This window comes from Trachemys scripta, chromosome 2, assembly GCF_013100865.1.
Source record: "Trachemys scripta elegans isolate TJP31775 chromosome 2, CAS_Tse_1.0, whole genome shotgun sequence".
Lineage (NCBI taxonomy): Eukaryota > Metazoa > Chordata > Testudines > Emydidae > Trachemys > Trachemys scripta.
Window position 1 is genome coordinate 168866619 of NC_048299.1, and position 24878 is coordinate 168891496.

General features: G+C 44.2%; 1 protein-coding gene across 2 annotated transcripts in view; it reads right to left on the bottom strand.

The window, feature by feature from the left end:
• Positions 1–24878, bottom strand: part of F13A1 (coagulation factor XIII A chain) — a 129215-nt gene that overhangs the window by 76517 nt on the left and 27820 nt on the right. The window contains exons 1-3 of one of the 2 annotated variants that reach the window (XM_034762262.1): positions 18445–18551; positions 17363–17542; positions 4720–4908 (exon numbers count right to left, since the gene is read on the bottom strand). In XM_034762262.1, the coding sequence (XP_034618153.1) occupies positions 4720–4908; positions 17363–17522 (349 nt within the window). In that variant the 5' untranslated portion in view covers positions 17523–17542; positions 18445–18551. Of the gene's footprint in view, positions 1–4719; positions 4909–17362; positions 17543–18444; positions 18552–24878 lie in introns of those variants that run through there. The other variant, XM_034762261.1, reaches the window with a different exon arrangement.

The window sequence follows — 24878 nt, forward strand, 5'->3', positions numbered from 1 at the left end:
TTGACTGGGAGCCAAGGCATCTGCTCCTGCTGAGATACTCAGCATCGCACAGGATTGAGCGTTAAACATCTCAAGCCCCATCCTACAATGCATTAAATCTGCTGTAAAACCTGGGATGGTTTCTTTTGTGATGGTCTTTTATTTGATTATTTTAAATTACATGTTTGTGAATAGAGGAGAGGAGGATCTTTGCAGGTCATTACAGTCACCTGTAAGGCTGCTTAATATCCATCAACTGAAAAACTTTCAAATCTACAACATTCCTCTGAATCACCACTTATTTTCATGCAATACTTTTTACATTCTTATCTACCAAAGCTCTGGCTTGGGTTGCAATGATTTGCTGCTGCTGTCTGCCAAATTCCTTTGCAAGTACCGCTTTCATTTGGTAAGCCAGGTGCCTGCTTCCCAGGAACATGACACTAAATGCAGACAGAGTGGAGTTTCCTCATGGCAAACAAAATGCAGAATCTTTCAGCAGTCTCTGTTTGTTCCTAAGTATTTGTAGAGAAACCTCTTCCCCATCCCCTCAAGATCATTAAATATTGAACCTTCCACTAGAAGGAAGTAGCAAGAGGCAAACAGACTGCCAATAAGAAATGTCAACTTAGCATTCCTACATGACTTCCTCTTCCCATGTGTACTGTTCTGGTTTTTTTTTTTTTTTTTTTTTGTTGCTGCCCACATAAAACCCCACCCCCACGTGGTTATAGAGAAACATTTGTCGGAGTGCAGAGTATTAAGCAGTGCTCTGGATTTCAGCTTGCTTAGTGCTGGCAGTGAGTTCAGTAGGGCTGGAAGCTTATCACAAGATAGAGTAGCAGCTCCTTGCTTGCCTTTTGGAAGCTATGTCCTACACCATAATCAGAAAATGTGCTGCAGATTTGACTGCTGCCCAACAGCATCAAGTATTAAACAGTGTACTGCCATCCAGTATTTCACTAATCAAGGGATGCTCACTACTGTAAGTATTGTGAAATTCTGTCATCTCCTCAGGGAAAGACATCATGCGGGAAGAATGGCGACTCTGAAACACTGCACTCTGAATCACTAGGAGAAAAGCAGCTAAGTCTTTCTTCATAAAAACTAGCTCCTTGTTCTCCTACTTACCTACAGCTGAGTGCTTCCTAAGAGGTGCTCGAGCGCTTTCAGTTCCCATTGCACCCTACGAACATGAGACTGCAAAAAAGAACTACATACGAGATGCTCAGCAAGAAATAGCAGGATGACTGAATATGGATTTAGATTTGTGGAAATAATTTGCCACTCATCGATAGGGCCGCACTGAGCAAGTCTGTCTCTGACTGGCAGAAGGTAGGGCTTTGTCCCACTCAACCAGGCAGACCACATACAGAGACTAGCATGAGCTGCTGCCCCTAAGCTAAAGGACTAGGTCCATTAGCTCATCCCTCTAAATGTTTGAGGTCACTATCATTTCCCATTGGGCTCCTGTTTAATGAAAAGGTTTGCTGTAGCTATTTACTGGTGACTTCTCTCTGGCCTGGTCCAAACACAGCACTGGAGGGACTGACTAGGGTCAGGATGAGAGAGGCCAATGGCTGGGCTGAGCATTTGGAAGTTGGGAAATGCAATGTTTGTGTCTGAATTACACAGAACACGCACTAGAATTGAGCCCAAGCCCCAACAGATGGATCTGGATTTCAAACACTCCAAAGCTTTAAAAAGAAAAAAAAAGTTTGGCTCTGGGGTTTTGGTTTGGTTCATTATAAAGAAAGGAGTCGATTGCAAAGTTATGATGTGGAACTGGGTTTGTATTGCAAGCTTCTCCACAGTGTTCAGATCCATCTCTAATGTGAACTAGGGGGAAGTCTTTCCACTGACTTCAATGAGCCCTGGATCATAGATTCTTCTGCAACCACTGAAATACCAGACAGTGCCCCTTGCATACCAGTACACTATGCATTCCCATGAAGCCATGGTGTGAAACTTGGAAGATGTATGCTGGGAAAGAACCCTGTCGATGCACTTGTATACTTTGTTTTATTGCATTGTGTTATGTATGAGAAATGAATCTAAAAAGTTTCAGAATTCTTCAATAAAAAAATTAAAACAAATATCACTTTTAAAAAGAATTCTGAATTTTGTTTTATTCATCATACATTACACAATGCAATAACAAACAAACTCCATTTTTCCCTTCTTCCAACTATAACTGTTTGTTTTAAAGATATAAAGGTGAATTGGAAAAGCCTTGAATTTAATTAAATCCCCCAAAGGACTAATAATCTTTGTGCATACTAAATTTTAAGGCACTTAGGGATGTTCTAGCCAATCAGTTCACTAGACTACCACAACATGCCTCCTAACCCTAACTGAAATGAGAAGTAAGGGGGGGGGGGGGGGGGGGGGGGGGAGCCAGCGGAATTGCAGACTGCAACTTCTTCACCATGTATATGTTTAAAAGATAGAGTATGTCTATCATAAAAAGGTAACACATCTAATGAGTGGATACATGATCATAATCCAAGAACAGAAAAAAATCAGTAATACAAGTTTCAAAATGCAGTTCTCAGGAAGGTATATTAAATGTCAATTCAAACCAATTTATACATAATCTATAACAGGAAGGAACAGAGACGTCTTAACAAAAATTCAGAGAGAACTCAGGGTGAAATTGTGACTTTACTAAAAGCCCTCTGTATGGGGCAGTGTACGACTCCGCTGTCCCAGAAGCAGAGTGGGAAGCAGTTTGTGACTCAGACCTGCAGTCTGCTTTCTCACTTTCCCCCTTCTTTACGAAGGATATATCCTGCAGCCTATCCCGTTTGCACTGGCTGGTGCAGTGGGGGAGGGGATCATTTCCTTTCCCTGTGATGGAAGTATCTGGTGCAAGGGATCACCATATGCCTGCTTTTATTCTCCTGAGTAGTCATGCAGGATGACTCATGATCTGGTCTTTATGATTGCAATACCTTTCTGATTCCAAGGTTGCAATCTTTTTTTCCCTTGCCTAAGAATTTTCCAGTTTAATATATTGAGCAGTAAGTACACATTATAGAAACTCTCACAGTTCTATTGTTCTGCTTTTCCCCTTGTGCATAGAACTATTTTTTATATCAACACACACATTTCTGCCATTTCTCCTGACTACGATCTCTTCCTCTTGTCTCTAGATCCTCCGAAATTGCAAGTACAGTAACTCCTCACTTAATGTCCTCCCAGTTAACGTTTCGTTGTTACGTTGCTGATCTATTAGAGAACATGCTTGTTTAAAGTTGTGCAATGCTCCCTTATAATGTTGTTTGGCAGCCACCTGGCCTGCAGGAAAAGCAGCCCATTGGAGCTAGCTAGTGGGGGCTTGGAACCAGGGTGGGCCGGCAGCCCCCCCTATCAGCTCCCCTAAGTTCCCTGTGTGGCAGCCGCCCAGCAGACTATTAATTGCCAGGCAGTTCTGGTGTCCCTCCCACAGCCATGTGCTGCTCCTGCTCTCTGCCTTGGAGCTACTGTCGGGAGCCTCCTGCTTGCTATGCAGGGGGTGGAGGGGAAGGTGGGTGCTGATGTCAGGGTGTCCCCCTCCCCCGCTCCTGTGCCCCATCTCCACAGAGCAGGGGAGGACATGACAGGGCTCAGGACTGAGGGAGCTTGCTGGCAGCAGCTGCTGTCTCAACTTGCTGATCTACTTAAAAAGGCAGTGTACTTAGAGTGGGGTCAGTGTACTTAAAGGGACAATGCGCGTCTCTCTCTCCCTCACACACACACAGTATCTCCCTCTCTCTCTCTCACACTCTCTCTCTCTCTCACACACACACACAGTCTCTCTCTCTCTCTCATACACACACACACAAATGGGATATGTCTCTGTCTCACACACACATGCACCCTCTTGGCACTTTGGAAAGTGGTGGAAGTGGTGCACTCCAGTGGGATAGCATGGATTCATCATCACATTCAGTTTCCACAGGGAATGTTTGCAGCCACTGCCATGCGTCTATTGTATCTCCTCCCTCCAATCGTGTTGCCTTGTAGAGTGCGAGGCTACATTAACAACAACATGTTAACCCTTGAGGGCTCAGCCGAGTGCTAGTTCATCATTTAGCAGCAAGGCATTCCCTGGGAAATATCCCTCCCTCTTCCACCCTCTGACTCCACCACCTTAACCAAGCTTCACAATCATCACTGCTGTGTACAGAATTAGTTTGTTTAAAACTTATACTCTGTGTGTGAGTGTGTGTGTGTGTGTGTAATGTCTTTTGTTTGGCAAAAAATATTTCCCGGGAACCTACCCACCCCCCATTTACACATTTACATTCATTCTTATGGGGAACTGGATTCGCTTAACATCGTTTCGCTTAAAGGAGCATTTTTCAGGAACAGAACTACAATGTTAGCAAGGAGTTACTGTAACAAGTTTTTCTAATCTGCCCACCACCACTATCATTTTGCTGTTAAACATAAATTAGTGATAACATTGGCAATCCAATATAGTAAAGGACAGCTTTTGAATATACATAGAGGGATTAACCCTGCTCACCTTTCTCATACGAGTAGTTCCATTGACTTATATGAATGAGTAAGGCTAGCTGGATTCAGTCCCTGTTTCAGCAAAGCATTTAATGCATATGCTTAGCTTTAAGCACATCCTACTGTCTCACTGACTTTAATTGAAGAAGTAAAAAGATACTAGATTATTTGGGACTGATATAGATATTCTATAAACTTTACTTTGCTAATACTACATAGCTCCTGTTTGGCACTTACCTATAAGGTATTCCACCCAGAACTGGTCCTTTTCAGGATTGTAAGGACGGTTGAAGTCAATTTGGATAAGGAAAGGCTGTCCACGGCGTACAATCAACTTCGGGTGGTAGTACTTGTCAGTATGGTGCTGCTGCTTGTTAACATCCTGGTCACTCTTGAACATGTGAACTTCCTTAACTTCCAGAAAATCTATGTAGACACACAAAGGGGGGGAAAAATCAATTTCTTTGTTTCATACTGATACCATACCACTTATGGGCTCTGATCCTACTCACTCACTCACATTGAGTAGTACTTGGTAATAGGCTCTCTGAAGTGGAGAGGAAAATTATCGTCCGATTGAGTTTTATACCCACTTGGCACATGTGTAAATGTCTTTGTGGGGTTCAAGAGAGAGGAGACTCAGGCCCCTTATGTGAAATGAGTTACATAATAATCCAGTGCTCTAGGGATGAATCAGGGCTATGTCACAAGTGAGGCTGTTGACTATATAGGTTTCCTGCCTCATTGGTTGCAGAAGCTTGAAGGTGCACAGTGCAGGAGGCTAGGGATTGCAGGATTAGAAGCGGGGTGTGGCAGGGGCAACAGATTCTTCCTAAAAGTGGGGGGCCAAGAGGCCCCTCCCCCTCTGTGGCCCCGCCCCTGCTCCTCCTCTTCCCCGAGGCCCCACTCCTACTCAAGCCGGAAGCCAGAGCTGGGCTGGGGAGCCCAGGCCCCTCTAACTGCCCGGGGTGGGAGGGGTCCGACAGCTAGCCCCCGGCCTGTGTCCCCGCCACCTGTGTCCCCAGCCCAGGGCAGGTGGAGGGTCCGTGGCTCCCCAGAGCTGCCCGTGTGGCTCTTACCCCAACCTGGACCCAGCTTCCACCCTAGGGGTGGGGCCTCGGGGGCCTTGGGGGCTGAAGAGCCACAGCCGGGCCACGTACGTACGGATAGTATTTAAGGAGTTGTGTGTCTATGCTGAAAATTGGGTCCTTAAGGTCTTGGAGTTAAGGTAGATCACCAAAAGATCCCTGGGAACCATCCTGCTGAAGTGAAAAAACAGATTGACAGAGCCAGACGAGTACCCAGAAGTCACCTCCTACAAGACAGGCCCAACAAAGAAAATAACAGAACACCACTAGCTGTCACCTTCAGCCCCCAGCTAAAACCTCTCCAGCGCATCATCAGAGATCTACAACCTATCCTGAAAGATGATCCTTTACTCTCACAGATCTTGGGAGAGAGAACTGTCCTCGCTTACAGACAACCCCCGAACCTAAAGCAAATACTCACCAGCAACCACACATCACTGAACAAAACCACTAACCCAGGAACCTATCCTTGTAACAAACCCCGATGCCAACTCTGTCCACATAGCTATTCAAGTGACATCATCATAGGACCTAATCACATCAGCCATACCATCAGGGGCTCGTTCACCTGCACATCTACCAATGTGATATATGCCATCATGTGCCAGCAATGCCCCTCTGCCATGTACATTGGCCAAACCGGACAGTCTCTACGCAAAAGAATTAATGGACACAAATCTGACATCAGGAATCAAAATACTCAAAAACCAGTGGGAGAACACTTTAACCTGTCTGGTCATTCAGTGACAGACCTGCGGGTGGCTATATTACAACAGAAAAACTTCAAAAACAGACTCCAACAAGAGACTGCTGAGCTGGAATTGATATGCAAACTAGACACAATCAACTCCGGATTGAATAAGGACTGGGAATGGCTGAGCCATTACAAACATTGAATCTATCTCCCCTTGTAAGTATTCTCACACTTCTCATCAAACTGTCTGTACTGGGCTATCTTGATTATCACTTCAAAAGTTTTTTTTTTTCTCTTAATTAATTGGCCTCTCAGAGTTGGTGAGACAACTCCCACCTGTTTATGCTCTCTGTATGTGTGTATATATATCTCCTCAATATATGTTCCATTCTATATGCATCCGAAGAAGTGGGCTGTAGTCCACGAAAGCTTATGCTCTAATAAATTTGTTAGTCTCTAAGGTGCCACAAGTACTCCTGTTCTTTATCCCAGAAGAGACATTCTCCAGAACTTGGGTTGAAGGAACAGGCTGGCTACATAGGGAAGCAGACCTCCTCCTCCTGGTGCTCAAGATATGAGCACCTGGATACTGGGCTCTTCTGAGCAGATGTCACCACAGAGTAAATATCACATCACAACAAAACAAGGCTGCCCAACCTGAGCTTGCTGAAAGTCAAGCTCCTTGTCAAATTGGAACAGGGATGGTTCAAGTGAATTAGGAATTCAACCTGAGCCCTGCACTACTCATATTTTCTAATGATCAGAGTGTTTGTTCTTGGCACAGCAGTGAGATGGTCTCCTCTGTTTAATTTCGGTCCAACAAGTTTCTAAATTGCCTCTGATTTTGGGTGCCCAACTTGAGACACCTTGGTCAGCTGAAGGCACGGGTGTTGCATGTGGTCAGCACTTCTGAAAAGCAGGCCAAAGGTGGACTCTAAATTGGGGATCCAAAAACTGATGTATCCAGAATCAGAGGCCACATCTGAAATTTTTGTCCCTGCTTCTTTTGACCCATTTGCTTGGTTCACGGGGCAAAAATTCACTATAAACAATACTAACTTAATTAAATCGTCTACTCAGTAATTATATCACACCTATCACTGGGATACCTGAACCCCTTGCAGAAAATTTTCATGCTATTATCTCTAATTGGCTCACAGCAGTAGTTTGTTCCTAAAATGAGCCCTGGGCTAGAACAGCTGCAGCATTCGTATATACAGGTGTATCTATCCCAAAACATTGGTGATCCTGGTAATTATAACAATGTATCTGAGTGGTGACCCTTTGGGCACAATACGTTAGAAATTTTCCCATGCCTGGATGAAATCCCAATAGCTGAAGTTAAGAGACTTAAAGGTGGTCTCATGAATGATGCAGATACATAATGCATACTGGAGGCAATCCTATTGTCTCTGAATTAAATTTTAATTCAGCAACACAGAGAACTGTGGTTACCCAGTTGGGATGGGGGGCGGAGGGGGAATCTACTGCCTCAGATGCTATCATATTGGCCTATTATGGAAACACTTTAATAAGGCATATCTCTGAGTGCACCAGAGTGGAACGTACTGGTAGTAGTCAGAGGGTTAATCCTATCGTTATGGTAAAACTATGTAACAAGCTGTTTTCCCATGTTAATTTTCACCATGCTTCACAGCACGTATCCCCCACTGAGCACTTCCATTCAGTTATGCTGTGATCTGAACTTGCATCATTCTGTCGCCAGTTGTATGAGTCAACTTTTCAAGGGCTCCTTCTGTTCTATCTAAAACGCCACTGTGAGAGGGAGCTTACTAGGACTTTATGACAGAGGGATCCATATAAATACCTATTTAAGCTCCCATAAAGCTAATATTTTTTTCTGTCCCATTTCCCTGCTATGGCTTGCTTGCTTTCAACATTCGTGCCGACAGAATCCTCTGTATTTTCCTTAGAAGGCAGATACCCTAAGTATATTGGCTTGTTATGCACTCAGCTAGTGCCCTGCAACGTAGGCGCTGACTCCGTGACAGGAGCTGGCTGCCAGTAGGTACTAAGCACCCACGGAAAAAATTAGTGAGTGCTTAGTACCTACTGGCAGCCAGCTCCCCCTTAGACCCCTAGCACCTCCCATCCGCCAGCGGCCCTGCTGATCAGTGCCTCCCCTCCCTCCAGCGCCTCCTGCCCACCGCGATCAGCTGTTCCACGGCGTGCAGGAGGTTCTGGGAGGGAGAGGGAGGAGCAGGGATGGGGTGCGCTCGGGGGAGGGGGCGGAACTGGGCGGGAAGAGGTGGGGCGGGGGTGTAGGGAGTGGGAAGAGGCGGGACACAGGAGTGGTGAGCACCCCCAGGGTATGGAAGAAGATGGTGCCTGTGCTCTGCAAGATCTTTTCAAAAACTTGGGCAGATTCATTTCTGTGTCTACACTGCAGGCATAGGCCTTGGCACAGAGCCCCAGCAGCAGAAAGTCTGACAGGAAGGGCAATTTCAGCCCTGGAGAATGGTAGCCTAGAGGGGAAGATGAGGGGGACCAGCTCAGCTCAACAAGTGGACAGGGAGGATGTGGCTAGGGCAACTGGAGGATTTGCTGATAAGCTTATCCCTGCTGTAGCTTCCTCTAGTTTTGGAGCCTCTGGTGAAATTTAAAGCTGCTCCCCCACCCCCTTCTGAAACCCCTTTGGGTTCCCCCTTTCCTGCCCTATCTTCCCTCCAGGATATCTCCCAGGCAGGGATGAAGCGTTTTTGTAAGCATACAGCTTTAAATTAAGCTAGTGCATGGCCTGTGTAGCCATTTATTGGTAGAGCAGAGTGAAGTTTTGATTTCCCATATAGATGACAATGGGTTAACTGTCATTGTTAGACTGTCTGATGACAAGACAGAAAAATGGGGGGTTTATCTGGAGTTGTTTTGTGACTTGTGATAAACAGCCAATAATTAAAGTGGTTCCTTCCAGTAAAAACTGCTTTTTGCCAAGCTAGTCTGAAAGCTGTATGTATTGTAACTTGACGGAGCTGAAGGTCAAAGTTCAAGTTCAGCTTGCAGCCATGTCTGGTCCCAAATCCTGCCTCCAAGCTGAAAGTAGGGAGGCATCGGTGCCTAGTCACCAGAGTACCTGGCTAGGGGTCTGCAGATCAGTGTTCTATTTCTGAGTGCCACTAATTCCCTGTCTCACTTCTGTGTGTCAGTTTCCTCCTCTGAGAAAATACGGTTAATACCACCCACCTTGGTAGAGTGGTTTGAGATGCTTGGGTGAAAGGCACTATATAAAAGATGTGATTTTTGTTAAAAAAAATCAAGCTCACCCCACCCCTTAAAGTCCATCTGGTGGTTGTTCTAAAGCAGACACCCACACCCCATAACACAGAACATCAGCAGTAAATGCTTCCAGTTACTACAACTCAATTTAAAAACGTTTGACATAAGGGGCAGGGCTTTACCTCACCACCACCCCATATAAGGAAGTTTTATCTGCCTTCTTTCCACTCTGGATGTGCCTGCCCTTGCAAAAGGATCGTGGATCAGATCCTCAGTTAGCATAAACAGATGTAGTTTGAATGTGGCTGCAGCTATGCCAGTTTACACCAGCTTCAACAGCGCTATGTCAGTTCACACCAGCTGAGGATCTGGTCCTCTCTTTTGTAGACCTTTAACAAAGGTGGATTTGGGGAAACTGAGGCCCAGAGACATGCAAATGGCTCTCACAAGGTCACCTAGCAAGTCAGTGACAGAGTCAGGAATTAGGCTTCAATGGAGCTATGCACATTTGTACCACCTGGGTAGCTGACCCAGAATTTTCTTAAGCTTTCTGTGGGTGCTTTTGAATAGGGAGTGCCAGAACTGAACCTTAGACAGAAAATAGGGCCAGTTCATCCATTGATGTTAATGGAGTAACACACAGGATATATTTGAACTAATGTTTCATTATCATTTCATGAAATAACTGGCAAGATGAATACCCTTCCTTGAATAGTCTATTTTAAACTACAGAAACAAAGTTCTGAGAATTATAATTAAAGAAATATTCTCCAGCTGACATTTCCTGCTGAGATCAGCTATGTCATATAGACCCAGCCTGTTTGAAAAATACCAGAGATACTTGTGGTTACAGTTAGATAAATGACTATGCAAAAATGGCATCGTCTCACACCACTATATACACAGGGAACAGACTTAAGTTAGCTAACTTCATAACAAAACCATCCCCCCAGCCACTCCTGCTAGCATCAATGCAACTATGAAAGAAGGAGCTGGATTCTATTCCACCTTACACACCCTCAGTCAAAAGGTCAACAGGATCTGCCCGTAGGATCTTTATTACTGGTCAAGATTGGACCCCTTGATTATCAGCTGTCAGCATGAGTTTCCAATGCTGAACTAGGAGAAAAAAACCACACCCATCTTTCATTTTAGGAATTTGTAAGCTAATGTTTGCACTTTCCATTGAAGACTACAGGGCCAAACTCACAGCTGGGTAAGCAGGTGTGGCTCTGTTCTAAACTGACTTGTGCTCCCTTACAATCATGTTGCATTGGCTTGGAATGCATTATATAAATTGCCAGGTATTATAATCTGATGAACAAATGTGATATGTAAGTAATTAGGGGCTAAAACAGACCACTGCTGTACGCTGCTCAAGTAAATCAGGTTTGCACAGAGGTTCTTCTTGGAAGCAGGGAGGCACAGAATCCAGCCTGCCCTCGCTGTGGGTGAAGGAGTTGTGGTGAGAGGATCTGTGAAGTAGCAGATTCAGAGTTCACACACTCATCCCTCACCCATTTTGCCACAAGTCTCCCTTTCCTATCCTGGCACAAAAGTGGGGAGATAGGCGCTGCTCTGCCGGGCAAGTGCAGTCCCCATTCATGACCTTCCTGCAGCCGAGAATCCTACCATGAGCTACTTCCTATATCACTGATCCCCTCTGCATCCCCCATTGCTCAGGCCACTGAATAAAAATAACTGTAGGCCCTCACAGTTGCATTAATGAAGGCCATGTACCTGACTTATTCCTTTTATAAGATTATTATTTACCAGGTACCGATTGATGAAGCTGTTTAAGTGTAGTTAAGGACTCACAAGTAAATCATAAAGATGCTGGGCTGAAAGGGGCCTCAAGCACTCATCTAGTCCAGCCCCTGCACGGAGGCAGGATCAAGTATTCCTTAAGACCATCTCCAACAGGTAATTGTCCAACCCATTCTTAAAAACCTCCAATGATGGGGATTCCACAGCCTCCCTTGGAAGCCTATTCCAGAGATTAACTAGCCTCACAGTTAGGAAGCTTTTGCTAACATCTAAACTGCTGCAGATTAAGCCAATTACTGCTTGTCCTACCTTCAGTAGTTATGGAGAACAAATTGATCACTGTCCTCTTTATAACAGCCCCTAACATATTTGAAGACACATCAAGTCCTGCACAGTCTTCTTTTCTCAGAGGTAAATATGCCCAGTTTTCATAACTTTTCCTCATAGATCAGGTTTTCTAACCTTTTTATCATATTTGTTGGTCTCCTCTGGACTCTCTCCAATATGTGCACACTTTCTTAAAGTGTGGTGCCCACACCTGGACACAGTACTCCAGCTGAGGCTTCACTAGTGCCAAGAAGAGTGAGACCATTGCCTCCCCTGTCTTACATATGACATTCCTGTTAATATACACCAAGGATTAGCTTGTCTTATTTATTTATTTTTGCCACTGCATCATATTGTTGACTCATATTCAATTTGTGGTCCATTATAACTCCCAGCTCCTGTTCAGTAGTACTAGTACCTAACCAGTAATTTCCCATTTTGTAGTTGTGACTTTAATTTTTATAGTGTAGTACTTTGCACTTGTCTTTATTGAATTTCATTTTGTTAATTTCAGACCAATTCTCCAATTTGTCAAGGTCATTTTCAATTCTAATCCTGTCTTCCAAAGTGTTTGCAACCCCTCCCAATTTGGTGTCATCCACAAATTTCATATTTTCCACTCCATTATCCAGATCATTAATGGAAATATTGACTAGTGCCAGACCCACCACTGACCCCCGTGGGACTGCACTCGATACACCTTCCTGGTTTGACAGAGAACCATTGATAGCTATTCTTTGAGTATGATCTTTCAACCAGTTATGGACCTACCTTATAGTAATTGCATGTAAACCGTATTTCCCTTATTTGCTTATAAGATTGTCATGGGGGACTGAGTCAACAGCCTTACTAAAGATCAAGATAGGTCACATCTATAGTTTCCCCCCATCCACTGGGCAAGTAACTGTGTCAAAGAAGTAAAATACGTTGGTTTGGCATGATTTGTACTTGACAAATCCATGCTGGCTATTCCTTATAACTCTATTATCCTCCAAGTGCTTACATATTGTTTAATAATTTGTCCAGTATCTTTCCAAAAATCAAAGTTAGGCTGACTGGTCTATAATTCCCAAGGTCTTCTTTGTTGCCCTTTTTAAAAGAGAAGTACTATGTTTGCCCAGTCCTCTGGGACCTCACCAGCCCTCCAGGAGTTCTCAAAGATAATGGTTCCAAGATTGATTCAGCTAGTTCCTTAAGTACTCTAGGTTGAATATCATCAGGCCTTACTGACTTGAATAATCTAACCTACGTAAGTATTTTTTTAACCTCTTCTTTCCCTATTTTGCTGTGCGTTCCTTCCTCCTTGTTATTAATATTAATTTTGCTATGTATCTGGTCACAAGTAACCTTTTTGGTGAAGACTGAAGCAAAAATAGGTGTTAAACACCTTAGCTTTCTTGGTGTTGTCTGTTATTAGCTCTTTTTCCCCCACTAAGTAGAAGGGCTATACTTTACTTTGTCTTTCTCTTACTCCTAAAGTATTTATAGAACCTCTTCTTATTGTAATGTATTTCCCTTGCTAGATGTAATTCATTTTGTGCCTTAGCCTTTCTGATTTTTCTACTACATACTTGTGCGATTATTTTATACTCATATGAATAAGGGTTGCAGGAGTATATCCTTGTCTTTTCTCATCAGCAGCTGTATGCTGCCTTGTGGGAAACCGATCTAGAACAAATCAGAGAGGGAAATGTCCATTTGATGTAAAAATGCTCAAAATATTTCTTACTGCAGCCCTTATGGAAAAGTCCAATGGAATTTAAAAGGGATGAAACTTTCGTAGCAGTTACTCAAGAAGCCTATAGAATTAAACAGAGAATAGTAAACTTGCTCTAGAGTTTTTAAAACTGCTGATCGATCTAATAGGGAGTTGTATCCTTTCTGTGGATGGAGTTATGACAAACGTTGGGGTTTAAAATTGTATATAAAGAAAGTTTATCATAACCCCACACACAGAGAGGATACATGATAAACATTCTCTATAAAGAATTTTTAACCCCGCCCATAAAAAGGATACAATTCCTGATTAGAATGATCAGCAGGTTTAAAAACTCTAGAGCAAGGTTGCTATTCACTATTTAATTCTACGTGATTTTTCCATTTGGGGATCCTGAGTTCCCCATTTCCCACTATAGTTTGCTCTAGATCATTTTCTTACAGGCAGAGGCATACAGCCAATGGTGAACTAACAGAGCCCTGGTGGGGGAGGACAATATTTTGTCAGAGCCAAAGCACATTTTTTCCCTCGTGCCTGGAACATCTGCTCACCTCACTCCCTCAGATTTACCAACACTCCATTTATAACAAGGCTAACAAGATCATCATTAACTTATGTCAGGAAATCTCATGAGTTTCCAGCGGAATGATGTTATGCAAAGCTGCTCTCTTATGGCATCTCCTCAATTCCCTCCCAATACAGGAACACTCCATATAAAAGTTGCAGCACCCACTATTGACAGAAATTACATGTGGGACTTCTGTGGAGTTGGAGGAAGAGTGGAACGTGATGCATCTTTGTCTCAGCACTCTGATTCCTCTGACAAAATTTGGGACAATTCAGTGGGGAGTTTACTCCTATTTTCACCCTGCTTTCAGAAATAAGAGGCCAGGTCACTCCTTCTGTTATTTTCAGACCAGCACCTTCAAGAAACTAAAAAGGAAATTCATCCTATAGCTCCAGTATCTGTTTGCTTCATCTCAGGTCTTTATGAAGCTTGTGTCAAAGTGCAGCGATCTATGCCTGCAGAATTCCCCCCCGCCTCCTTTCAACATCAAAAGTGTTTAAAATTAACAACTGTACATTGACCGTATGCAGCTGACCTGTGCCTTTACAACAAAAGTTGTTGTTGTGTTAGTTGCAATAGCCAAAATATCTGCAAGGCTCCTGGTAGTTGTATGCTTTAGACATCAGCATTAACAGAAAATAAAACTAGGAAAGGGTTACAATAAAAAGCACAGGGATGTTTAGAGCTTTCTACGGACCCCCTTGAACAGCTGAACCTCTTTGTTCAAAACAGATAGCAAGCAGCGGAGGGACAGCCTTGAAGCAAAATCCTCTTGATTGGCAGACATCAGTGTTGGACCAGAAATTCAGGGCAAGCTCGTTTCATGTGCAAGAAGGAGCAATTTGATGACTTAAAACATTTATAAAGGAAGAATTTTAAACTTTCATGGCAACACATTAGCACAAGTTAAGGTGCTTTGTCAATAAAAGAAAATAGCCTTCAAACTTCATGACTTCCTAAAGAACAAGACAGAAATGGCTCCAGACTAGAAGAATTGTGGGGACTTTATTGAATTGAATCTCAGGTAGTTCTAGTCACAAAGGCACGGATCACTGGTAAGTCCTTAGATGGTGCAAAGGAGGGTGAGCTGGGTGTTTCCTGTCCAGTGCTAGTAAGAGTGGACACAAGTAAGGATAAGTATTGGGCATATCTTCCACAATTGAGCAGCAGGAAGTTTCAAGCCCCCCAGACTTGTTTCTGCTGAACTCACCTGGGTAAAAAAGGGGCATGATATGGATGAAGAATGAGTGTGTCTAGGGAGATATGGACATCAGTCTAATTCTTAGCTGGTTAATAAAGCACTCAGCTATTAGCCCACCATAAAGCCTTATTCCTCCCACTAAGTAGGAGAAACTTGGCAAGCAGAGCAAAGGAAGGATGGTCCAGTGGTCAGGGTGCTGACCTGAGAGCTAAAAGTTCAATCCCTTCCTCTACCACAAACTTCTTGTATGACCTTGTACAAATCACTTAGTCCCCCATTTGTAAAATGGGGATAATAGCATTTCCTATGTCACAGAGGTGCTGTGAATATAAAATCCTTTGGCTACTGTGAGGTGCTCAGATATTGGGGTAGCATGGGCATGGAAGCAGCTTAGGCAGAAAGCATGCTCATTGACGCAGGCCTCGGCTCCCTGGCAAATTCTTACCTTGTGCTTTTCTGCACAACACTGCACCTGCTCTACGCAGCAAGCACCAACCCCCAAATGCAATACTCAGCCAGAGTTGTGTGTAAGACATGCTGGTCTAAAAAAATAAGAGGCCAGGTAATTCCTTCTGTTATTTCTGAAAATATGGTGAAAATAGCAGCAATTCCTCCCTCCCCCCAGTCACCATCACACACCCTGCAGATCCTTTTCAAAGTGTATTATCCTGGCTATGCTAACTGCATTTTCCTCAGTTCTGCTGGATTAACATTGCTAAGGGATAATGTGGGGCAAACGAGTCCCCTCAGAAGCAGTGAATCTTTCCAGGCAGATTCTCCCCTTCAGTACATTATGACACAAAAAAACCTCTACACTTATCTATTTAGAGGCAGAGTTCTAGGCCATCAACTTCCTTGCCTTGTACATTAATAATCTCTCGGCGTGCCAGCGAGGCAGGAGGCAGACATTTCAGACTTCTCACCACCTTTTACTAGCCCTGAAAGCTTTAATTTTGTTGGTGGAAAAACCCCATAAAAATCTCCCCCAACTCTACCCTTATACATGGGTTCTGATCCAAAGCTCCTCAAAAGTCAGTGGGAGTCTTTCCATTGACTTCAGTGGGCTTTGGTTCGGACCCACAACACAACTTCTCTAATCTTCCTCTCAGGCTTCCAAAGACCTCAGGCTTCCCTGCTTTTAGTAATGTTTCTCCTTTGAGATCCTATGTATCCACGGTAGTCTGAGCTGGACCTTCCTATGTCATGTTGCACTGTGCTACATTATATCAAAACACAAACCAACATACAACAGCAAGGATGTTTGAAAAGCATAGCCCATGGTTCCACTCTTAACACAACAGTTGCTTGCCTGTTTTTAAAAGTGATGTTTATTAAAGAAACATTTATGTATTAGGATGGAAAGGGTGGGTGAATTTGTGGTTAAGGCACGGGATTAGGGTGAAGGAAATCAAGGCTACACAGTCTTCAAGTGCAACTAAAGCTCTCCATTCCTCAGTTTCTTCATCTGTAAAATGGAGATATTACTGCTTACCCACTTTTGTCATGTGTTTGAGATCCTTGGCTGAAAATTGTTGTAGGAGTTTCATGTATTATTATATCATACTGCCCTGGTTGCTTTGTAGAACTAGATCACCTATTAATTTCTGTTTGTTATAAATTTAGCCTCTTAAGCTAGTGAATCATTCAAGCGTCAATCCTGATTTCTTTAAATGTATGTTATTTATAAGTATTATTTTCAGCTGGCATGTGAACCTGTTTGTTCCAAAGACTTAGAATTGTTACTCAATGTTGTTTGACCTATAAGTCACATGATATCAGTTCTGATCCCTGATTGTAAGCTTTGTAACCAGGAGCATAACAAGCAATTTCTGGTAATTTTAAAGACTAATTCAAGATTTGCAAACATTTTCAGAAATAACCCACAATCATCTGAAAGCTTTTTGAACAACAAATAATATGATCTCCACAAGTCACAATGAACTGAACTCAGTGTTATAGTTGTCAAAATATTCCTGAATCTGCCTCCTCTACCTACTATTTGACATGGTCAACCTGGAGCAGTCCACTTAATTTCTCTGTGCATCAGCATCTCTGCCTGCAAGACAGAGAATTTCCTTTCCTCTTTCTGACAGGGATGGTCATTCATTAAACCCTGTAAAGGCCTTTGAGATCCTCAAATGAAAGGAGCTACAGAAGTACAACAAATTATCATTACCTAGCTTTGTTATTACAAGTGTTTTTGTTTTACTTCGTAGACTTAAACAGAAGTAGGTACTGGAAATATAGAAAGGGTTCAACTCTTAAAATGTGCAGGACACTGTACCTTTCAGGTTAACTCCCCTAGGTACCAAACCAGTCATCTCCATGACAGGGACCTCATCTTCTTCAGCATTAGAGACGTTTGGGGGGAGGGCTCTTCGGCCACTCAGGCTAGGGGGAACTGTTTTTTTCTTCTCTTTGTCAGCCTGCGTTGGTTCAGACATTGTAACAGTGTTGCAATCCCCTAAAAGAAAAAAGGAGAGCAAGAGAAAAGAAAAGTGAGCGAGAGCCCCACGTCTAAGAGGGAAAAACAAATAACAGTGTGCAATGCCAATGAGCTACACATTTTCAGTCTCACATAAATAAAACAAAGGCAGAAAGCATCAGTCTAACGATGGATTACAATCCCCTGAGGCTTGGAAGGTATTTTGTGATTGTCAAAACATATGAAAAAGAGAAAAAAGAATAAACCCAAACACAAAAGGGTTTGTCTGGGAATAGCAAGACTTTGAAACATTTGGGAGATTCCATGAGTTAGGATTAAATACATACATAACCCTCCAAAAAGGCATCACTGCAGATTAAGTGGTGAATTAATATCACTGATGAGTGAATCTCACAAATTCTCTACCCTGATTTAATACACACACACAAATTATATTGCATCATGAGTCCAAAACACTACAAAGTGTTTGAAATGAATGCTATCATATTTTGTATAGGGCTTCTACATATTTTACACAGACAAAATATCTGAAGATTTGCCCACAGACACCCAGACAATAAAATGACCTCCCACACCCTGCAGGTTGCAAGAAAAAGGGGAGAAAAACTTTCCCTCCACTTACTTCTCTAGAGTAAATCAATTAAAGGGAAATTGCAGATATTGGATGATAAGAGATTTCTCTTTGAGGTAGCATAAAGCTGATTTCACATCTAGTGTGTGTGTGTGTGTGTGTGTGTGTGTGTGTACACACACGCATGCATGCATGTGGCAATGACAAAGACACTGCAGCCTGCTCAGAAAAAATACTCAATGCTGAGAACTCAGCTTCTTCCAAATACTCATTCAGGCAGCATTTCAAAACGTGGCAATTATTTAATAGCATTAATCTTTTAAAGAAAGTGTTTAGCTAGCCAGGGTACCTTCTTTTCAGATGTTCTCTTTCCTGTTTCTGGTAGACTTTCTCAAGTGCAATGAAATCTGGAAATAGTTGGGGGCTCTTAAGTAACTGCTGTATATCCCCTTTCCTTCCCCGCCCCCCCTGCAGGGCTGGGAGACTTCCCTTCTTGGCAAACTGTCCCCACACCTCCTCCAGGCAGCAGCAACAGCTGCTGGAGCCGTGGGTGTCTCTCGCTCTTCTGCCCCACCCCCACACATATACATCAGAAGGATTTCCATATACAATTTTCAGTGTATATGGTAAAAGAAGTTTTGCCATGCTGCTCCATGTAGGGGTCTCACGCCTTAGCTGTGGCAAAGCAGGACTCAGCAGCACCTGGGGGGGGGGGGGGGTAGCTATAAGCCACCTTTACTGCTCCACACTCCTGGGGCTAATTCTGGAACTCCTCATTGCTGCACAAAGTTCTGCCAGGTGCACAGCCCCCAAGGGGATATTATGCCATCTGGGGATTGCCAGATTATAAAGGGGCATTTCCCTTTCCCTTGAGCATGCCCCTGAAGACAATGGCACAGATCCGGTCGTGCTAGCTCTATGCTACTTGGGCTCGCCACACTCGGGAATTTCAACCAGCTGGTTAAACTTGCTGTATTGCCCCTTTGCACCACTAGAGTGGTGCACAGGGGCCATGTGGATCTGGCGCAAAGCTGGGTTATTTGTTTCACTCAGGCTACGTCTACACTACCCGCCTGAATCAGCGGGTAGAAATCGATCTCTCGGGGATCGAATGATCGAGTCTTGTTGAGACGCGACATTCGATCCCCGAATCGACACTTGTACTCCACCAGCGGAGGTAGGAGTAAGCGCTGTCGACTGGGGAGCTGCGGAGATCGATTTGCCGCCGTCCTCACAGCGGGGTAATTCAGCTCTGATACGTCGAATTCAGTTTGAGTATCTTAAATCGACCCCCTCCCCCCCCCGCCCCCGTAGTGAGGACATAGCCTCAGTCTTTAAATGCAGGCCAGATCCTTAGTTGATGTAAATCCATACAGATGCATTGAAATCAATTTACACCACTTGAGGATCTGGCCCAGAGCCTCTATACTGTGCATGAACCAATTTCCCACATCCTGTACATTGAAGTTTTGTGCATGCAAATATCTACATGCACAAGTTTGCAAGTGCAAAATTAAAGTCACATTTATCAATCGGGGCCTGTATATTTGCAGTTAAAGGGCCACAGCTGGGGGAATTAAATCACCCTTCTGTCTCAACACGTATTAACTGCTCTTTTACAGATAAATCCTAGTAGCAAAGTGTGCTCTGATCCCCTCAGCACCAATGTAACCCCCACATTGCCTCCAGACACAATGATGCCCCCCCTCCACCCCACATAGTAAGAGTTTGTGGGAAGTAAAGGGACAGAGAAAATGCATGAACTGAAGGGCAGCTGTTTTGTACGGTCAGTGCTCTTGCTCTTCACATGCATTGCAAGCAGAAACTCTCCTGGGATTTAGTCCTGATTGAATCAGCAGGACTGCCCATGCCTCACAATGGTGTGGGTGTTGCTGACACACCGCGACACCCGGAGAGTTGCTTACACCTAAAGAGTTGTGCAGAGGTCCCGGCTCAGGTGAGGCCAAATGGAACTCCACAAATGGCAATTTTTAACTCTAGCGCTTTTTCCATGTAGGGAGAAGCCTCTGCCAATCTGCCCTGGAGGAAAATTCCTTCCCGACCCCAAATATGGCGATCAGCTAAACCCTGAGCATGTGGGCAAGACTCACCAGCCAGACACTCAGGAAAGAAATCTCTGTAGTAACTCAGATTCCACCCTATCTAGTGTCCCATCACAGGCCATTGGGCATATTTACCGCTAATTCTCAAAGATCAATTAATTGCCAAAATTAGGCTATTCCATCATACCATCCCCTCCATAAACTTATCAAGCTTAGTCTTGAAGCCAGATATGTCTTTTGCCTCCACTGCTCCCCTTGGAAGGCTATTGCAGAACTTCACTCCTCTGAAGGTTAAAAAACTTCCTCTAATTTCAAGTCTAAACTTCCTGAGGGCCAGTTTATATTCATTTGTTCTTGTGTCCACATTGGTACTGAGCTTATTCCTCTCCCACCCTGATATTTATCCCTCTGATATATTTATAGAGAGCAATCATATCTCCCCTCAGCCTTCTTTTGGTTAGGCTAAACAAGCCAACCTCTTTGAGTCGCCTTTCAGAAGACAGATTTTCCATTCCTTGGATCATCCTAGTAGCCCTTCTCTGAACCTGTTCCAGTTTGAATTCATCCTTCTTAAACATGGGAGACCAGAACTGCACACAGTATTCCAGATGAGGTCTCAGATGAGTACCTTGTATAATGGTACTAACACCTCCTTATCTCTACTGGAAATACCTTGCCTGATGCATCCCAAGACCGCATAAGCTTTTTTCACGACCATACCACATTGGCGGCTCATAGTCATCCTGTGATCAACCAATACTCCGAGGTCCTTCTCCTCCTCTGTTACTTCCAACTGATGCGTCCCCAGCTTATAACAAAAATTCTTGTTATTAATCCCTAAATGATTCACTCTTGCACTTTTCACTATTAAATTTCATCCTATTACTACTACTCCAGTTTACAAGATCATCCAGATCTTCCTGTAGGATATCCCGGTCCCTCTCTGTATTGGCAATACCTCCCAGCTTTGTGTCATCTGCAAACTTTATTAGTACATTCCCACTTTTTGTGCCAAGGTCAGTAATAAAGAGATTAAATAAGTTTGGTCCCAAAACCGACCCCTGAGGAACTCCACGAGTAACTTCCCTCCAGCCTGACAGTTCACCTTCTTAAATCCAGCTCCAGCAGTAGGGGAAGAAGGAGCAGAAAGCCTGCTTAGATTCAGCTTTGCATCCCTTCCCCCACCTCTCACTCAGCTGTACTGAGCTCTGCTCTGGCACAGCTGAAGATTAAGAGGAGGCCTAATTCTGATATCATTTGCACCTGATGTGTCAGGAATAACTCCATTAACTCAATGGAGTTACAGGAGGGTAAACTAATGTGAAGGGAGACTCAGGCTCAGTGTCCAGCTAGTGGCTGCTAGTTGGCAGCAGACACAATAATGTGCATCCAAAAAACAGACATACTTGTCCACCAACTGGCTGGTGGAGATCACCCCTTACTTACAGCACAATGTATGTGATCATTTAATCAGACCAGACCACTCATCATGTTGCAGTGTGGATTAGAGACTGAAAAGATGGGCAGTTGGCATTCTGTCCCCCACACAGAGAGCTATTGCCTACAGTCCAGTAATGTAAATCAAGGATCAACCCTTCTGCTGGCATAACTCCACTGAAGTCATGCCTTGAGTTACAACTGTAGAGAATTTGGCAGTATTCCTACCCTAGCTCTTAACATAGCTAAGTACCTAATGGTAAAGAACTGGCGTCATCAGCCTGTTCAGCTGAAAATGGGAATTCCCCACTCCCTGGATGCAAATTGGAATTCTCAGCTCCTTGCTTTGCACCTTGTGTCATACACTGCATGCAATGTGGGTGTAAAATGCCAACTAGTCAGAATTCTCTGCTGACTTACATGAGTGGTGGTGGCTTTACGCCCACTTTGCACAGACGTAAATGACAACACAAGAGGAGACAGGATACAATCGGGGCCGAGGGTCTTTTAGTTTTATAAACTGCAACAGAATCCCCTTTCTCTGTCCCCCCCACATGAATAATGGGCATCATCCTAACAGTATTAGGAACCAGTACATGCTGCCATTGCCTTGGGACAACAGAGGATTGTCTGGGGATGGTTGCATTTGTTTCTAGTCTATGATTTCTGTATACTATGGCTCACTATCCAGCATTCCAGTTCCCTGAATTGTGGCTGCTGCAGTGACATTACAAAAGCTGATATAAATATTGCTGATATGCCGTGTCTATCAGGGGCCTGCAACACAAATAAAAAATTCAGCCCCCAGAGGAAGTCATGCACTTCCCCAAGTGGCTGTGGCGCTGTCAGAGCTGGGAGGAAAGCTTTCAGTCACAGAGGGTGAGCAAACGGACGGAGTGGCACAATCACATTCAATCCGAAGTGCTTAAACTCCTGGTGGTTGCAATACCCCTCTGTGCCCATTCCCATCTTTCAGGAGACCTCTGGGGAGCTTTCACAAGACTGGTAATGACACTGAAAGCAGAGAGACCACATTTGCAACAGCAGTGGGGCGTTGCATCCAGGGAGCGTAATGTTCTCTAGATTGCAATTTATTTATTTTGGGGGGAGTGATGCAAATTCATGCTTATGACAGCTCCAGATGGCAGGTGTTTTCTCCTTGCCGCGACTTCCTAGGAATGACTCTTCCTCACCTATTAGCCTGTACTGACCTTAATTTACCTTCCTGTGGAGCAGCAGCTGGATGGCTCAAATCTACTGACATCAGGGGTGACGCAGTAGGGTAAATGGAGAACAGAAAGCCCTGGTTTTCATTTACTGCCATTAAATGTAATTAATGATGCACTGTAAAGTCTGGTGATAGAGCACTCTTCTTTGTGAAGTTGCTACTCCACTGTAAACTGCTGGAAACCAATGAGTCAACGGCAGTTTCCCAGGAGCAGCCTTCACAGGCCTGATCCAAAGCCAGGTGAAGTCAATGTGACTTTTTTCCATACAGAGAAAGAATTTTTTCTTCATTTTTAAAGTTAAGCATGTGAGTAATCCTCTCCCATGCAGGGTAGGTCTACACTGCAAAGTAAGTCCAGGATTAGTAGAACTCATGTTAGCAGACCCTGGATTTGTTAATCTAGGGTTTGAGCATCTATATTCATTTGTAACCCCAGTTTAGGAATGGTTGAACCCTGGGTCCCAACGTGAGGCTCCAGCATTTACACTGCATTATGAAGGCCCAAGTCCAACCACCCATATCCCAAACTTCCTTGCGCCCTCCTAAAATGTGGCTGCTTTAGCCCTTTGTACATAGTGTAGCATGAGAAAACTTGACTATCCACCAAACTTGACTTTCCAGAGGACAAAGACAGTTGGCCCGTGGGATTGTGTGATGCTTTTGGTGGACTCCTAGAGCACAAATTCAGTGGGGCTGTATGTACACTGCAAAGCAATAGAGCTTGGACCCTGAGTCCTGGCTTGACTTAAGCTCAGACCATCCACCCCAATGGGGACCTGGGTCTGAGCCCTGGGTTAACATGATTTGTGTGTAGATGGAAGAGGAGTTAGGCTTGAGCCTGAGTTCAAACCCTGGGCTTACACTACAGTGTAGACATACCCTTAAACACCTGCTTGAATCCCATTGATGTGCTTAGCTGACTCAGGGCCATAAAATGTACATGTCTGATGGAAAGATGGAAGAAACTTTTGCTGTAGCTATCTCTACACACTCCAACTATATTATGGAAGAGTCTAGTGAAACTGCTTCTTTGCTTTCTCCTGAGGACAGTTATCAAAGTGGGGGTTGACCATCTTTCTGTTCCAGCACTGACCAGCATCTTTGTACAGAGTAATTAATTAATTAAGGAAGTGTGCAGTTTAAGAAGGAGGTGCAAGGGTGAGTTGTAAAACATCCCAATTGTAACATCTGAGATAGTTGGTTTGTTGACGGTTGTTGATCTGGAGGGTTGTTACGTTTTAGTCATGGGTATTTTTAGTAAAAGTCATGGACAGGTCATGGTTGACCTGTCCATGACTTTACTATATACCCCTAACTAAAACTTGGGCCGGGGGGCTGCAGGTGCTGGGGTGGGAGGCGGGCGGCAGTGTGCAACCCGGGCCCCCGCTGAAGCTGGGAGGGGGGCGGGCAGCAGCACACAGCCTGGGATCCCCACTGGTGCTGGGGGGGAGGGTTGGCAGGGCTGGCAGGCACCCTACCCAACTCCAAGTGGCATGTTCCTGTAGCTCCTGGGACAGCTAGGGGGGCTCCGCATGCTGCTCCTGCCACAAGCGCCGTCTACATAGCTCCCATTGGCTGGGAACTGCAGCCAATGGGAGCGGTGGGGGCAGCACCTGTGGGCATGGTCAGTGCGTGAAGCCCCCCTAGCCCCTTCACCTAGGAGCTGCAGGGATATAGTGGTAGGAGCCGGGGAGCCACCCGCCCCCCACGTAAGCGCTACCATGCAGCCCAACCCTCTGCCCCTGCCCTGAACCCCCTCCCACATACCCAAACTGCTGCTGCTGTCTCTGCAGAAAGTCACAGAATCCGTGACCTCTGTGACAAACATGCAGCCTTAGTCATAAGGAATTGAAAGGAGGTGCTGTTTCACTGTTGTGTAATTTTTTTTTAAACTATGGACTTTTGAATCATTATCCACACTTTTAACAGTTGTTTCATAATTATGGATGTGTGCAAACTGCAGGCTTTGATTTTTACAAAGTCAGCAAGTTCTTTCCTGTTCCCACTGTAATCTTCTGCACTATGGTTTGCGAAGGATAATCTAACAAATGTATC